This window comes from Vicugna pacos, chromosome 3 (genome assembly GCF_048564905.1).
Source record: "Vicugna pacos chromosome 3, VicPac4, whole genome shotgun sequence".
NCBI lineage: Eukaryota > Metazoa > Chordata > Mammalia > Artiodactyla > Camelidae > Vicugna > Vicugna pacos.
Window position 1 is genome coordinate 108700060 of NC_132989.1, and position 17411 is coordinate 108717470.

The 17411-nt window shown below is 47.8% G+C and overlaps 1 protein-coding gene and 1 long non-coding RNA gene across 2 annotated transcripts in view; one reads left to right on the forward strand and one right to left on the reverse strand.

Moving 5' to 3' along the window:
• Window positions 1-1235: 1235 nt before the first annotated feature.
• LOC140695715 (uncharacterized) lies at window positions 1236-1715 on the reverse strand. The gene is made up of 2 exons (XR_012071552.1): window positions 1648-1715; window positions 1236-1544 (listed from the first exon to the last, which is right to left on the reverse strand). It is a non-coding gene; the product is annotated as an uncharacterized lncRNA (long non-coding RNA).
• The window catches only part of RETREG1 (reticulophagy regulator 1), a 126765-nt gene continuing 111020 nt past the window's right edge, over window positions 1667-17411 (forward strand). Inside the window, exon 1 of the mRNA XM_072958829.1 lies at window positions 1667-2148. Within this exon, the coding sequence (XP_072814930.1) occupies window positions 1832-2148 (317 nt within the window). The 5' untranslated portion in view covers window positions 1667-1831. The remainder of the gene's footprint in view (window positions 2149-17411) is intronic.

The window sequence follows — 17411 nt, forward strand, 5'->3', positions numbered from 1 at the left end:
ACTAGAGGATGAGTCGAGGCCTGGGTGATGTGCTGCAAATATACATAAGGAACCGTGCCCCTCCACCTGCAAGTCCACGACTTCACTCCCTTGTGGTCATCTTCCTCCTGACAGAAATGACTGCCTCCTCTTCCCAACCCCCTCTTAACTTCCCTCCTCCTTACAATTCGTGCAGATGCCATCTACTCCCCCAAACCCCTGAAAGCTGACTTCCTCACTCCGCCCCTAATTTTGTAGGATTTAAGTAAGGAAGCTTAGCTCTGAGTGACTGTTTCCGTCCCAGAAGTTTTCACAGCCACCACTGGTCCCTCCCTGAACTGTGAGCATTCTGTGGGTGGAAGCCACACCCACAGAGCTTAGCAATGTGCGGGGCACACAGTAGGTGCTCAAGAAACCTTTGAGTGGAACAGGAATATCCTCTCTTGAGGTATAACACATGTAAAGTGCACACACCTGCAAGGTACAGATCAATGAATTTCTATGTATATGTTCCCCAAGATATAAGCATATATAAGGACCACCCAGCTGAACATTAGAGAACATTGTCCAGAGGCTCCCTGGAAGTAACTGGCTTTAATTGCTCTGGGAATGAGCCCCATCCACCTAGTAAAAGGAGGTTGGTTGGCTCTAGTGAACTCCAAGAGGATACAAGATGCTCTGATTCATCACAGGTAGAAGGCTCTGGATAGGGGAAAGGACATTTCAGTCTAGGGAAAAAAAGGGGGGGGCATTTTATTCTAGAGAAAAGTAAGAATGGGGATTAAAGAATATAATATTTAAAAAAATGCAAATAGTGACCAGAAATTGACACAACACTGTAAGCTGACTATACTTCAGTAGAAAATATATATATACAAAAAAATGCAAATAGTGAAAAGTGAGCATAGCTTTGGCCCCTCTTCTCCCCCGACCCACCCCCTCACCCAGAAGCACCAGCGCCAGTGAAGCCGTGTGGCAGGTCCCAGGATTTCCCGTCACCCCACCTCACAGCGCCTGACCCTGTCCTGAAGCCCACTGTGACACGGAGACCACAGTGACTCTGAAGTGATTGCAGTCAAGGCTGGTCAAAGCTGCGTGACACCCAAGGGGGTCTGCTTCTCCGCTCCCCGCTCCCCTGCGCCTCCCACAGACCAGCGCGCACTTGGGGGCCAGACGCCTTGGCGAGCGGAAGCGCCTGCCCCCCTCGCTGCGGCCTGGCGTTTCCTGACGTGTAAAACGAGAGAGCCGGACGTTCCTGCATTGACCCCAAATGTTTTTGTCTTCCTTTCTCAGTCCAACCATTATATCGTCACGCTATTCCCCGAGCACTGAAGACCTCTGCTGTGGGTGTGCAGGCTGTCCCTGCAAGGGCCTGGGGCCTGGGGGGTGCCGCCGGGGGCTGAAACGCGCCGCCAGTAAGGGGCGCCCCGCCGCGCCCTTGCAGGCCGCAGGATGGGCGATCCGTGGCCCTGGCTCGAGAGGCGAGGATGTCCAAGTGCTTCTGCCCTTTTAGATGAGCGACCGGGCCGGCGGGCGGCGGTCCTCTACTGCGCCGCCCCCCGCAGCTGTAAGGGGAAAGGGGGTCAGGCTCCCTCGGTCCCGGGCGAGGCCACCGCTCTCCGGCGCGGGGGAGGCCGCCCGCCCCGCCCCGCCCCGCCGGGCGCGAACCTGGCCGCACCCACTTCCCCCGGGAGGCGCCCCGCCGCGGCGGGGTCTGACGTCACAAGGCACCCGGCTGCCCGCGCCCCGCGCCGCGCGCCCCACGCCGGGACCCGCTGCCCTCTCGCCGCCGATACCCAGGCGCGCCCGCGCGCGTGCCCGCGCCCGTCCCCGCCCGCCAGCGCCGCTGAAGATGGCGAGCCCGGCGCCCCCGGAGCACGCCGAGCAGGGATGCCCGGCTGCCGCAGCCGCGGAGCAGGCGCCGCCGCCGCCCGGGGCTCCCTCTGAGGAGCAGCCGGAGGAAGCGCAGGAGGAAGGCGCGGCGGCGGCGGCGGCGGCGGCGGGTGCAGGCCGGCAGGTGGACGATGCCGCCGGCGGGGTGGCCGCCGCGGTGACCTGGCTGCTGGGGGAGCCCGTGCTGTGGCTGGGCTGCCGCGCCGACGAGCTCCTGAGCTGGAAGAGGCCGCTGCGCAGCCTGCTCGCCTTCGTCGGGGCCAACCTGCTGTTCTGGTGAGAGCTCGGGGTGGGTGGGGATGCCGGGAGGGGAGGACAGGTGACCTTGGGGCGCCCGGGGGCGGGCAGAGGGGCTGCCGGGGCGGTCCGGGGGGTGCACGCCGGACCCTGCGGAGGAAGGTCTCAGCCCTGGCCCGGTTTCTCGGCCACCTTTCTCCAACAGGTAGACACACACTTCAACTTTCCTCCAGATGCACTTCTCTGTAAACATTTGTCATCCTGTGTGTGTGTATCTCGTCTCGAAGGCTAGGTGACCGGCTGACTGGCCTGCACCTGAGCCGACGGGTGTGCCCAGAGTGCACTTGGCCTTTGCTTTCTGAAACATTCAGGTCTTGACCTGCTCACCCAAAGCCAGCGGGACCAAATACACTTGAACTTGTATTCGTTCTTGCAACCAGAGCCGGCATATCTGGACCAGCTTAGGTACACGCTGGAGACTGAGCCTTCTCCATCAGCCGCCTGAGATGGGCAATGAATGATTTGTTTTTCCATTCCCTGGAGGGTTGGGTTTACTGTCTTTACTCCCTGATGAGAAAACAGGCGGCAAACAGGTGGATTCTGTCCATCACCCCGCCCCCAAGGTGCACGCAGTGTGGAAAACAGTCGTCTTTTTAGGTGAAGAGCAGAGAGAATACGCTGAAAAGTCCCTGATCCACAAGTTTTTCTCTTCGAAAAGCGCCCTTCACTCCTAAAGTCAGGGAAAGTGTCTGGCGCCTTCATGGAAGGCCGTGTGCCCTGTCATCTGTTACCAGCCTGATGGAGGGCGGAGAAAAGCCTTCTTTGTTTGCAACTGTGTCCTCCTAACAAGCATGACACACACGCCCAGTGGAATAAGCAGAGCTTCAGCAACGGAGGCCTTGTTAACAGGACATAGATTTCTTAACCTTAAAGTTAGGAAAGAACCTGACGACACATCCACAGCCTGCCGCTTTCTAGGTCAGCGCCTTTAACCCGGAGGTTTTTCTGCAGATCTGTGCTAGTCTTGGTCTTCTCTTGAAATGGGCTGTTTCTTATCAGGGCCCCTGAATATGAATTAACTTTACTACGGGAATCTTAGCTATCAGTGTTTCTAGAGTTTATTCCATATTTCTCTAACCTATTAGGAAGTTACAGCGAGCACTCAAGCAAGGAGGGTACAGTATATGATGTTAGATGGGGCAACAGTCCAGTAGTCTTAGGGCTGGGTCTCCCTCATTTACCAGTGAGGGACATGTTCTTAAAATTCTCTTAATTTTAAATTTTACTTACTAAAAATAGCAGCCTCACAGTTCAAACGTTTAAAGGTGCAGAAGGATAAACACTTTCTAGATCTCTTTCCCAGGCCTGTCTCAATTTCCTCCCAGAAAGCAACCAGTGTTACCAGTCTCTTGTGTATCTTTCCAGATAGTACTTATTTGAGCAAATACACACTATTCTGTGCAGATTGTGGAATACTCTAAGGATTGTTTTTCTTCGTAGTGTAGTTTGGGAGCACTTCCTTGTTCTTTTTCAGCTGCATAGAATTCCATTGTATGGATGTCACCAATTAACCTGTCTTCTACTGATGGACTATGTTTGTTTCCCAACTTTGGCTGTTACAGTGTTATAGCTAATGGCCAGAACGTGCATTATTTTGCATATGAACAAGTATTCTGTAGGATGAATTCCCAGAAGTGGAATTGTTGGGTCAGAGAGGATGTGCACTTCTAAGTCTCTGCCTGTTTCTCTGTATATCCTTGCCAACAGCATCTTTATCAAACTTTTTAATTTGCAAATCTGATAGGTGAAAAAGGTATCACAGTATGGTTTTAATTTGCATTTCTCTGAGATTGAGCATTTTTCCTTATGTTCAAGAGCCATCATAATTACCTTTTCTTTTTCTTTGCATTGTCAGTTTACAAACAACTTCGGTCCGTATTTTTAGTTGAGTTATTGGACTTTTTCCTATTGATTTGTAGGAGCTCTTTTCATATTAAGAACTTTAGCCTCATTTCTGTAATATGAGTTGCAAGCATTTTTTATGTGATGTATTCTTTACAATATCTGTTGAAAAGGAAGATTTTTAAATAAAATAATCGAAAGGCATATTTGATATTATTTGGGAGTGAAGTCTTCCATTCATTTTTGTAGATAAGTCTGATGGGGAGGTGAACAATGGCCAGGCATTCAATCCAATCTGTTTTATTTCTTCTCTTGTTTGGAGGATCTACATTCCATGCATGTATTTTCTTTGACAGAAAAATAATAGTCCTGCTTTTTAAATTTGAAGTACTTGTTAATTGAAATTTCTGACCTATTTATTAATTTCACGAAAATGTTATAGTTTCTCCCCATTGTTGCTTCTGAGGTTAAAATGCTTTTCAAGGACTTTTTTCTCTAAATAGGGTACTTCTTATCAAGCGATCTTAAATTATGTGACACTCTTAACATTTTGTGTCCCAGGAACTCTTAAGCTCTGTAATGTTTATGAGAAAAACAAAAAGATCAATGTTAGAAACACGAGGAGCCCAAATCTTGTAAGCAGTAGTGACGACGGTTGCACTTTCCTCGATGTTATTTCATTTTTGTGGAAATTAACTTTTCAAATGCCCATTTTTGCTTGATTTAGTACCTGGTACCAGCAGATGTTTTCAGGATTTTGAGTTTGAGTTCAAAAGCTCCAACATTTATTACCTGCCCATTACCTGCAGGATTTTAGTGCTGTGCACTGAAAGGGCAAAACCTGAGACATGGCTGTGATAAATGGGTATAACTCGAGGCTGAATGGAGCAAGTGTGATAGAAATCAGAGAAAAAAATCATTCGTTTTGCTGCAGTTTTGGGGGGAGGGGTGGCATCGTGGATTGAAGAGACTGTGGGGTCTTCATGGGGAGATCACGCTTGAATCAGATTTGATGGACAGGAATGATCCGGGTAGATCTAGTATATGGTCAGCAGCATTCCAGTCCTAAGGAAATTGTACTTCATATTTCATCCAATGTATTTAACTGATGCAATGCCGCGTGAGTTGGAGGCAGGAAGTCGGGGAGATGAGAGTGGTGGGTGTTCTGGAGGACGTCTGGGGGCAGTGGTTGCCTCGAATGTTATGCTTTGTATTTGGACCTGTTTTTTCTATAGGCAGTGGGACCCAAAAATGTTTTGTAAAAACATCCATGAATATTTTAATAGACAAGTAAATTGTGGTACATTTGTTCCCCATCAAAAAGTAACATATAACAATGCAACTAAACTACAGCTGTACGCAACAGCACAGATGAATTTTACAAATGTAATTTGGGGCAGAGAAAGCACATAATAACATATGTGGAATGATTTGGATTTTTGAAGGTTTTTAAATGTACAAAACTAAACAGTATTAATTAGGGATATGTAGACAGGAGATAAGAAAGACACTCTTATCTGTAAAATCAAGAGAGTGGTTATCCTTTGACACAACATTGTAAACTGACTATACTTCAATAAAAAATATATATGTATACAGAAAAAAAGATTCAAGAAAAGTTATAAATGAATATTGAGCCCCAGTTTAAAAAAAAAGAAAAATCTCTGTGAATAGTGAGAAGATCACAGAGGGCATGTGGAAGGTTCTGGTGTTCAGTGTTCTGTTTTTTGACTTGGGTGGTGGTGGTTATGTGGTGTTCAAGTTATAATTATTTAAAAACTATGTATGTGTGTACATTCTTGGATATATTTTACGAAAAATACTAAAATAATAATACTTTAAAAAACGGTGTTCACTCAGAGCCCAGAGAAGTTTGATAAAATACAGACCATGGAGCGCCTTTCTCAAGAAGCAGGGTTTCCACAGCCTGGAGTAGATTTGGGCAGCAGTCTGGTAGTCTCAGGGTTGGGTCTCTCTCCTTTTACCAATAAGGGACATGTTTGGAATTGTTTTTCTTAATTTTGAATTTTATTTACTTAAAACAAATGGCTGATACCAAGTCACAGTTCAAAAGTTTAAAAGTATAAAGAGGAAAACAGTTCGGAGGTCTCTGCCCCACGCCTGTCCCTGGCTGCCCACTTCCTCCCAGACGCAACCGGTGACACCAGTTCTAAGCACATCATCAAATAGAACGAACCCAATGAAAAAGAAAATGCCCGTTTGCTTTTGTTTTTAAAGAACTAACTCCTTGCAGTCAATAATATGCACACACTCTGAGTGAGCAGTCAAGTGCAAACACCCATGTAACCACAAAGACAGTCAAGATCTAGAACATTCCATCACTCCTAGAGATTTCTTTGAGCCCCTTTCCTGTCAGCACCCCCCCGCCCCGCCCCGGGTTTGATGTGTTTCCCGTCACTATAGATTAGATTTGTCTTCCTTAAAGTCACATATTAGTGAGACTGTACAACATGGTGTCTTCTGTGCCTGGCTCTGCTTTCCCAGCGTAAGGCTTTGGGACTCACCCCCGCTGGGCACATCGGTTCTTTGTTTCTCTTTGTTGTTGACTGGTCCACCACTCTGGGGATCAACCACAATTGGTTTACTCGTTTACAGTTGTTTTTTTCGGGTTGTTTTCAGGGTTGGCCATGATAAATGAAGCTACTGCAAAAATTCAGGCAGAAGTCTTAGTGTGTGGTGTCTGGTTTTGGTGAGCAGGGTGGCCGGCTCTGGCCGTGCTTTGTATGGCCACGTGGCAGTAGCCTTGGAGACGAGGGCCTGGACGAGAATGTCCCTCTTAGTCTCCTTGCTCGTCACAGTACTGAAGCTGAATGCTGCACGCCGCCGCCTTCCTCCTGGGGCACCCTGCCCTGCGGCCTTTGTGGCTGCTCTGATGTGCTTTAGTTTTGAACCCACAGTCGGAGAGCAGGTCTTTCTCCTCGGAGCACCTGGCACTGCATGAGGACACTGCCTTCTTTCCATTCGTGTAAAGAGTTCAACTGCCAGGAAGTGATTCGCCCGAGATGGTGACACAGGGGCCTGCCTGGCGGGAGACCTTGGGCTTTGTGGCTTTCGCTGTGTCCCAGGCTGGGCATTCACGCAGTCTGGAATGCCCTGGACCCACTGGGGGTCCTTGGAGCCCTGTCCTCTAGAGTGGGTTGCAGGGTCCAGCTCCTGCTTGGTGTCAAGAGCTCCTTCTCTGCATCGCTGATGGGTTTGGCCAGCTTGTGTTAGCGCAGTGCCCCGCAAAGCGCGGTCTCATCACGGCCAGCACCTGGGTGCTTGTTGGTGGGCTCCCCCCTCCCCCCTCCACCTACAAGAATCCCTGGAGGTGCGGGCGCAGTATCTGAATTTTCTCCAACTCCCCAGGTGACTCAAGTTTGAGAACCACTGCGTTTGAGCACTTTCTGTGATCACGAGCTCTCCTCTCCAAAAGGCAGCCTTCTCATTGCTGGGCAACTCTGACTAGTGAATATTTTCCTTGCACTGACTTAAGGCCACCTCTTGGTTGTCTGTGCAGCTGCCAGAGATCCGGGCTCCCTCCCTAGGATGATCCTTTGTCTGTTTCAAGATTCGTTCTGTTTCCATTTTTACTGAGTCTTCTTGTCCCCGGCCGAGAAGTTCTGGGCTCCCTCCACTCACCGTTTTCTGAACTCTTCTGGACATGCTTCAGTTTATCTTTATTCCTCCTCGAATGCAGCCTTATGAGATGGTCTGACCAGAGTATGTTTGCCCCGTTGTCCTGGACTGCATCCTTCTATTCACATGGCCTGACGTAGAATTTCTGTATTCTTGATAGTAACTCCTTTGACAGCCATTACTGTTAATGATTGCTACCTTCATTAAACTATACCTGGGCATATAACTGTATATGCAGGTTTAGTCAAACTGTAACTACTAAAATTATTAAGGATGTTGGCATTCGGCACCTCATTTAAATCTTACAGCTACCAGTGAGGCAGGTGTTCCCTTTGAACATAAGAGGAAACAGTCCCATAGAAGTTAAATGAATTATCAAAGATGCCTCTGACCTGTTCAATAGGATGTTTGCAGTGACGGAAACACTGCGCGTGTGTGCTGTCTGGTGTGATAACAACTAGCCTGTCGTGGCTCTTGAGCTTATGAGGTGCGGCTAGTGTGACTCAGGAACTGTATTTTTAATTTTATTGAATTTAAACTTCAGTTTAAATAGCTACATGTAGTTAGTGGCTACTGTATTTGATAGCACAGTGCTGACCCGGGTCACAGGCCTGGGCCGTGAGCCACATCCTCTTTCCCCAAATTCAGTGTTTCTTTCTTTATCTTTTTTTTTAAACTTGATCATTCTAATAATAGAAGACAGATGTGGGAACCAACAATTAGGGCTTACATTTTCCAGTATTACAGAATCTCACTTAATGATTTCACCAGAAAATAATGATGGTGGGAGAGGGCTGCTTCCGAGTTGAGAGGGGTCTTTTGCAGTCTGTTAGCCTGTTCAGCTCACGTACCCCACCCAATCTCAGCTCCATCTGGGCGTCAGGAGCCGTGGCTGAGTGTCTGCTCCAGGTCTATGTGGTGCTGGGCCCAGCTGGTAGACCAGAAGTCCCAGGTCTGTGCTTGTCTCTGAGACCTTACGCTCTGCTTTGGGAGACGTGGCTGGTTCAGTGAACTGATTCAAACAACACACCGGACTTCCAAGTTGTGTGCCGCATTCTGCAGGGCTTCGCAGGTTAGGAATAGTGGATGTCAGGGGGTTGGGAATAGTTGGTGAAAGCTCTGTGCAACGTATTGAATAGGCCTGAAAGAGAAGGTGTGGCTGTAAAAGCAAGGTTAGCAGTGAGGGCTTCCCATATAAGACAAACCCAAGAAAATGGGGGATGAGCACTGGGTGTGGTCAGCTTGGGGAGACTCGCCTGCCTCATGCTGAGTGGGAACGAGGAGTGGGGACTATGGATGATTATTCTTGGATGCCTGGAACCAGCGTGGAAGCTGAAACACTGCAGATGCTCAGAAAAGGTTTTGTGAACTGGGCTGGACTAGAGGCTACTCCCCTCGCCTGGGTTGGGTAGGGCTGGTTTAGAAAGATCTTGCAAAATAGAAAGGCTTCAGTTCATTCAAAATAGTTGTGGGCAATGTTTATACTCAGCAAACATTTCTTGCGTGGTGGCCTCGTGTTTATTCTGAGACACAGGAAATCTTTCACGAGTCCCCACGGAAGGCTGTTCTCTATCCCTTAGCGCCAGGAACTGCTGGTTGAAGACCTAAGAAACAGGGCAGTTTTTACCAGATTAATGCTTATTCTAGAAACCCATCAGGTTTTCTTCTCTAGTGTGATAACCACAAAGCTCAACTTCAGTGATTTTGCACGATTTTATGGCCACATTATTTGAGTAATAACTTTTCCTTAAAGTCTCTTTGCTACCCTTATTTTTTTCCTTTTTATCCTGTTGTGCATGAATGTTTTTAAGCTGCCTGATTGATCCAAATGAGTACAAATAAATGAGGTGTATCATTACTAGCTGCTGGGAATACAGCGATGACTAAGACACATTCTGATCCCTGGTGAGAGGGACAGAGTAGTAAGCAAATAATTCTAAGGTTATGCTGTGAGCACTAAATTATCACAGATGGGCCAGGATGAACCAATAGGATTTCCTCAGGCAGGAAACAGGGATATAGAGATTGGGGAAAGGCAGGATGATCAGTATGTAAAAAGAGGAAAAGAACTAATATGTGTTGAGTAGCTATTATGTGCTAGGTGCACAGCTAACTCATGGAAACTTGAACAGAGTACACAGTAGTGCTCATAAATATTCATTTATATAGATGGAGAAATAGAGGGGGAGGGGCAGGATGAGATGGGAGGGGTGGGGCAGGGGGTTTTATGTGCAGGAAGGAGTAGCCACAAGTGAGGTTGGAAAGAAACTTTGGGGCCAATTTCTGAAGAATTTACTATTGGACTGTGCTAAGGAATTTGGACTGTATCAAATAAGCAGTCTTTATTACCCTTATATAAGTGCCATCTTTTTAATGTGTTGTTGGATTCTGTTTGCTAATATTTTGTTGAGAATTTACAACAACATGGATGGACCTGGAGGTTGTCGTACTACATGAAGGAAGCCAGAGAGAGAAGGAAAAATACCATACGATATCACTTACATGTGGAATCTAAAAGAAGGAGAACATAAATGAACTTATTTACAAGACAGAGACAGACTCACAGACATAGAAAACAAACTTATGGTTACCAGGGGGAGAAGGGGTGGGGAGAGATAAATTGGCAGTTCTGGGTTTGTAAGTACACACTACTATATATAAAGCAGATAAACAACAAGGTCCTACTGTATAGCACAGGGAACTATATTTAATACCATGTAATAACCTATAATAAAAAAGAATATGAAAAGGAATACATATATATATATAAATGAATGAGTGCATGAGTCACTGTGCTGTCCACCAGAAATTAACACATTGTAAACTGACTGTACTTCAATTCAAAAGAAAGTAAGTGCCGTTATGTTAGTCCCTTTCTTCCAAGACCTCCATTCAAAAATTCAACAAATATTTATTGTCTACTGCGTGGCCAACACTGTTCTTGGTGCTAAAGATGTAATGATGGACAAGAAAGAGTAAGATCCCTTTCTCATGGAGGTTATATTCTCATGGTGGGAGTGGTGAAACAAAGACAACAAACACGTACACATGCTAGGAGAAGCTGGGTGCTGTGGAGAAGACTCAGGCAGGGGCAAGAGACAGGGAGAGGCAAGGAGGTGCTGTTTTTCGGGGTGGTCAGTATTGGCCTCTCAAAGGACTGACTATGAGCTGATGCCTAAAGAATAAGTTAGGGGATGATCCAAGCAGCTACCTCCGATGTGGAATGTTCTAGGCAGAGGGAACAGGATGTGCAAAGGCCCTGGGGTGAGTGGGCTTGGGGTGTTTGCAGAACAGCATGGAGTCCAGTGTGGCAGGGGCTGGGTGAGCAAGGGGGAAACACCATTAGTTTTAGCTTAGAACTCCATGCAGCGAGTGTGCCAAATTCTGCTTATTGGCTTTCCCTCGGCCCCCTGGATGGATTAGGGGAGCAAGAGCTTGGGGCCAGAGACAGAGCAGGACGCCTTTGCAGGAGCACGTGGTGGTGAGGAGAAGCATTGGGGTGGGGAGACTGTGGAGGTAAAATTGAGGATTGAGTAATTTCTTGGGTGGGAGGAGAGGGAGAGGTGGGGGAATGACTCAGCCTCCGAGAGTGAATGACAGGTGTCTGGTATTAACCAATATGAGGGCCACTGGGGTTACAGCAGGTTGGGGCAGTGGGGGAGGAGAGTGATATGGCAATTTTGGCGGGGGGGGTATGCTGAACCCATGGGCCGTCAGCTTAGGTTGTAAGTCTCTGAAGGGTTGGGTATATGGGCTGAGGCTCAGGGGATGGGTTGGAGTGAAGCGCGGATTTGGGTGTGTTGGAGATGCAGGCTTTGGGGTGATGAAGTTCCCGAGGGAGCCTTGCTGGGTCCTGTGAGAGCAGAGCCTAGGGAGGGTGTTCAGGGAACTGACATTACCAAGGTGGGTAACCAAGAGCACCTTTGGCAGGAGAGTCAGAGCATGGCGAGTCCCAGAGGGCGGTGTTCCCGAGGGCCAAGCGCAGACACGACCAGCAAATGCTCCTTCCTGGCCTTTGTGAGAGCGGTGTCTGCAGGGCTGGCTTTCCCAGCCACTCCAGAAGGGGGTTCTCTGCGGTAGGGAGGTTATAGCTCAGTGGTAGAGTGCGTGCTTAGCAATCACAAGGTCCTGGGTTCAATCCTCAGTCCCTCCATTAAACAAAAAATAAATAACCCAATTACCTTCCTACCCCACCCCCACCAAAAACCAAACCAAAACAAAAGAGGGATGATCCCTTCCTTCCAGCCCATCACTGCCTCCTTCCGCTACAGCAGCATAACTCAGGCTCCATGGAGGACCAGACTCCCCACCCTGTCCTCCTGGGCGCCTCTGGGACTTGGTCTTCAGGCCAGCTCCTGACTTGGCCAGTGGGAGTTCAAGCAGTTTAGGAAATACCTGGCCGATTTTGAATGTCAGAAGCTGTGTTTTGGTTGTTTCTATGTGCGCTCCTTCTGTACAATCCCAGGCCGTTCTCTGCACCCCAACCCCACCGTGCAGATGCCTGGGTGGGTCCTGGGAGGCTGGGCTCCTCTGACACCTGAGGGCTAGGGAGAAAGGTGGGCGTGCCTGGAGGGCAAGTGGCCAGGAGTCACCTGCCCATGGCGGTGAATTTCCCTTAGAAGGGGGAGGATGATCTCCTGAGACTGGGGAGGCCTTGGGAGGACGAGGCAGGCTGTTGCTTTCTTGGGGAAGAGGGTCAGGAAATCACAAATGTCTGGGGGAAAACGCTCTGTTATGTTGTGTTCTTGGGTTTATGTTTGGCTATTTCTTCAGTAAATACATCTGTGTCAGGGTCCCATGCTTATAGCTTTGTCTTCATAGACCAATTATTTTTCAAGGTGCATATTTTTATGGAATAGTATCACATTTAGTACTGTGGTCTGCCCCCCTCCCCAAACTGTATGAGTTTAACAGTAAATATTTTGGGGGAAGTTTCCCATTTGCTAAAGAAGCGAGATCACATGTGTCCATGTTTCCACATGTCATTACAGACATGCTTTTGGAAGCATACAGCTCGTAGGTGTTTCCAGGGTTCTTTGTTCTCTGCTGCTTTCAGTTTATTTGGGAAGGAAGTATTTTTGTCTCAGGGATGAAGGCAGCCCTCTCTAAGTGAAAACAGGTTAAGTGAGGTGGGGCCACTTGCGTGCTCCGGATGGCATCTTAGAACCAGAGAAAGAGCGGGAATCCACGGGGCAAGGACCTCCGTCCTTGCCAAACGTGGGCTGAACCTTCTACTGGAGAGAGACACTCAGATGACACAGAGCTCACCCACGCTGTGGCCATGTGGGCCCCCTGGGTTTCTGGATAAACTGCATTGGCTGTCGAATATAACAGGCCAATCCTCTTTTGACAAATTTTGGGGCACACTTCCTGTGATTGCATTTCGTGATTCCTGCAGTGACTGCTGTTTTAACAATGACCGTGTATTGGGCTCCTGCTTTGCTGGGCACTCGAGGGAGTTATCATGTGGTTCTCACACACCCATTGTGCAAAGGGGGCTATTGAGGCTCAGGGTGATTGAGTCACTTGCCCCCAAATCACAGATTGTGGCAGAGCTGGGCCAGGCCTCTGTATGTCCTTCCCCCAGGAAACTAGACTGGCCTGCAGAGGGAGGTTGCACCATAGAATGAGAGCGTGATTTTATAGGACTTAGCCCCTCGGTCTTCTGGAGGACAAAGTTAATTTACTTCTCAAATTAAAACATGTGCTGCCTCCCACATAGCTGGATAGAGCTGCTTTGTTTTATTGAATTTAATATATAATATATATAATATATTCAAATAAAAAAAATAGTGATTATATTTTCTTTTATTGTGAAAAGAAGTTTATTTTTACAAGTCAGATTTCGACCCCAGCCACAGCTCTGCCCTGCCGCCGATGTTTCCCGTTGTAGGCATTAGTGACCAAAGCCGGGTGTGCGTTTCTCCGAGTTGTCAAGCGGTCCCACTTCATCATAGTTCAATTGCCTTTGTGTTGGCCCTTTTGACATGGGATGGTTCTTTCTCTTCAGTTAAAATGCCATGTGGACTCTTGCCCATTCTGCTGGCTGCCAACTTGCTGGTGTAGAACAGTATGTACCTGAAAGATGTGTAGTTTGGATGTGAGCCTGGGTGAATTTAGCATCTGGGAAAATGACATCTCGTCTTGAAGGAGCACTTCTGCCCTTCCCTGGGTGGGGTTGGGCTGTTGGGCTGGCACAGATGGTGGTATCTTTATGGAAGGCGCACAGGAGGGTGTCAGGAGAGCCCAGACCGTCCTGCCCCTCTTCTGGCTCGTCGCTAAAGCCATCCAGCCCTGTTTGCAGCTTTTTCTGGCCTCTGAGGCCCCTCCTTCCACCTCCAGGCTCTGTCTCTTCTCATCGTCTCCTCCAAGGCCCCTTTGCTGCCGTCAGTCTCACAGGCACGTCCTTAGTGGGGTCGCCCCCCCATCCGCCCTCGGTGGGTCCTGTGCGTTAATTTCAGTTTCATATCTGCCTGTATCTTTCATGGCGCCTTGTACGATTTGAAGATATTTTACTTTTCTGCCTGTTTGTTTTCCTCATTCTTAGAACTTACGAAAACTTTGCTGCATACCACTTTGGTCAAAGAAAAAAATGAAGCTACGACTGCAGAATGTATAGTACATAATGTGGAGAACACTATACATGAAAATAAAACATCACCTTTCTCTTCTCTCTCTCTTAGATCAATGAATTCTGCCAGACTTCTAATGAAAACACAGCAGTCTCTTACCCCATGTCTCCCCGCTTTCCAGTCCTGTTTCTCAGGGCGGCTGTTGTTAAACTTTCTGCTTATGGCTCCGTTTAAGCTTTTCTGAATAATATCCTTAAAATGCCATTTTTTTACATTTATTTTACATTTACATTCTTAAAGTTTTTTGAGGTGTAACTGACATGTATTGGTTTCAGGTGTGCAACAGAGTGACGGTATCTGTAGATACTGCAGAATGATCACCCCAGTAAATCTAGTCAACACCCATTGCCACATATGATTGCAAAAATTTTTAAAATGCCGCTTCTTGATTTAGCAATCATCATTGTTTCCTGCCCATCCAATTCACATACACATCCTTCTCCTCCTCTGTCTGCTCTAATGCTGTCACAATTTGGGGTTCAGTCATGAAGTAAGCATCGTTCATCCAGGAGCTAAGGAGAGTCCCACGTTTACAGTCCCTTTCTTGTACAGCTCTTTTTTGCTGTTACTCTTAGCATTTTTTTCTATTTGATCTTTTTAACTCTAGCATTTCTGGAAAGCTCCTTTCAATAAAGGTCAAACCTGTCAGGCCCACATTTCAGTGTCTCTCTTTCCCCGGGAGCCATCCCTCGTGGAGTCCTCACCCCCCTGTTCTGGTCTAGTGTGATTGTCCCCTGGGCCTGCCGTCCCCGCAGAATGCCTGCATCGTCTTCCCTCTCCCTGGTGTGGGGGCCTCGGTCCCTGGACCCCTGCTGAGAACGGGGTCAGGAGAGTCAGCGGCCTGAACAGGGAACTCCCCCGTTTCTCCTCCTGGAGATTATTCGCGATGGTTTAAGGTTTTCCTGTGTTTGCTCTACGGCTGTCACATCTGCCTGCTCTCTCTGTTACTGGACTCTCTCTTGGTGAACTCTTCCATCTTGAGTGAGCACAGCCGCCAGCACTGAGAGAGTGTAGAGGAAGTACATGTTTTGAGAACTTGTGTGCAGAAAATATCTTTATCCCACCCTGCCAGTTGATTGCTGGCTTGGCTTGGTTTAGAATTCTGGGCTGGGAGTAATTTTCCCTTGAATTTTGAAGCCTCACCCTCCTTTCTCGCTTGCTTCCAGCACTGCATTTGAGCAGATGGCTGTCCTCCCAGTGCCCGGTCTCTTGTGGATGGTCTGTAGTTGGTCCAGCTATTGGTTTATCACTGCCAGTATTTAGGTGAGGAGTCGGCCTGTCTGCTGTGTTGTTATAGCTCGTGCTTTAGATCTTCAGGGCAAGCTTGAAGCATTTCTTTTTGCCTTGCTTGCCCACTTGCCCGGTAAAAGCTGCCTGTGACTCTGGTGGTCCATTCTCTAGGTGGGTGGAACTGAACACAGGGCTTCCGCGTGCCTCCACGGGGTACTTGCACAGACAGGTGCGTGAGCAGCACCCCCAGGAATCGTGCAGGGAGGCTGCCCTGGCTGGCTCCCATGGGCTTGGCTGAGTCGTGCCCTGTGGGGTGGGTGGCAGGCCTGGCAGCTGACCTGCCTGTGTGGGAACTTGCAATCCTAGGCTGGGCTGGGCTTAATTGAACTGAAAGGCCGAGAGAATTCATTCCTTGACCTCATTAGCACAGTGCTCAGAACGAATAGTGTCCTGACTTGTCACAGGCCAGGGTGCATCGTGTCAGGAGTGTCACTGTTTACGTTCTAGGTCTGGTTTGGAGCTGAATGCTACATAGGTGCTGCTGTCAGCTGGTCGGCTTCCAAAAAGCCACACTGGCACTTTTGTTTGTTTTGCTGATCTGCGTGGCACTGAGCCCCTGGATGGGCATCCAGACCAGCAGGTGTCAGCCATAGCATGAATCTGTGAAAGTCACCGAGGACCCTAAGAGTAAAAGGAAAATCATCTAGGACCCCGAGCTTCCCAGTTCTTTGGAGGTCCTGATCTGCTTTCAGTACTTCAGACAGCTGGTGAAGAGGTTTATTTCTGTGGTCAAGTTGCACTAGGTCTGACCGAGTCAGCCATGCTGTTTATTTTGTTAGCAGCTAAAACCTTTCATGTTGATGGTGGATGAAGCAAAAGGCTGGAAATCTTCACTCCAGTTTAACCACTTCTTTTTGTAGATGAAGAAATTGCGTCCCAAGGCCCCACAGTGAGCTGGTGACAACGCAGCCCCTTTAAAAACTGCACAGCGCCCAGCGTCGAAGCAGTGAGCATGGGGAGACTTAGGAAGGCGGAGTCATGGTCTTCCCGAGGGCAGGCTCGCCCCGTATTTTACAGGCCTGCATGGAGACACTACTGAGTTGATCTAACCACATCTTTGGGGATCTTGAGGGTCTAGATCTCCCCAGGAATTGCCAGGCCCCTCAGAAACTGTGAGCTCACTGTGAGCTTCAGGCCTGTGCTCCAGACGCACTCTCCCTTCTTCTTCTTCTTTTTTTTTTTTATTGAAGTATAGTCAGTTTACAATGTTGTGTTAGTTTCTGGTATACAGCATAGTGATTCAGTGATACATATATATATGTATTCCTTTTCATATTCTTTCTCATTATAGGCAATTATAAGATATTGAATATAGTTCCCTGTGCTCCACAGTAGGACCTTGTTGTTTGTCTATTTTATATATAGCAGTTAGTGTCTGCAAATCCCAAACTCCCAATTTATCCCTTCCCACCCCCTTCCCCCACTGGTAACCATAAGTTTGTTTTCTGTATCTGTGAGCCAGTTTCTGTTTTGTAAATAAGTTCATTTGAGTCATTTTCTTTAGAGTCCATATATAAGTGATATCATATGATATTTTTCTTTCTCTTTCTGGCTTATTTCACATAGTATGACGATCTCCAGGTCCATCCATGTTGCTGCAAATGGCACCACCATTTTATTTTTTATGGCTGAATAGTATTCCACTGTATACCTATATGACAACTTCTTTATCCAGTCATCTGTCAATGGACATTTAGGTTGTTTCCATGTCTTGGCTATTGTAAATAGTGCTGCTTTGAACACTGGGGTGCATGTATCTTCTTGAATTTGAGCTTTCTCCAGATATATGCCCAGGAGTGGGATTGTTGGATCATAGGGTAACTCTAGTTTTAGTTTTTA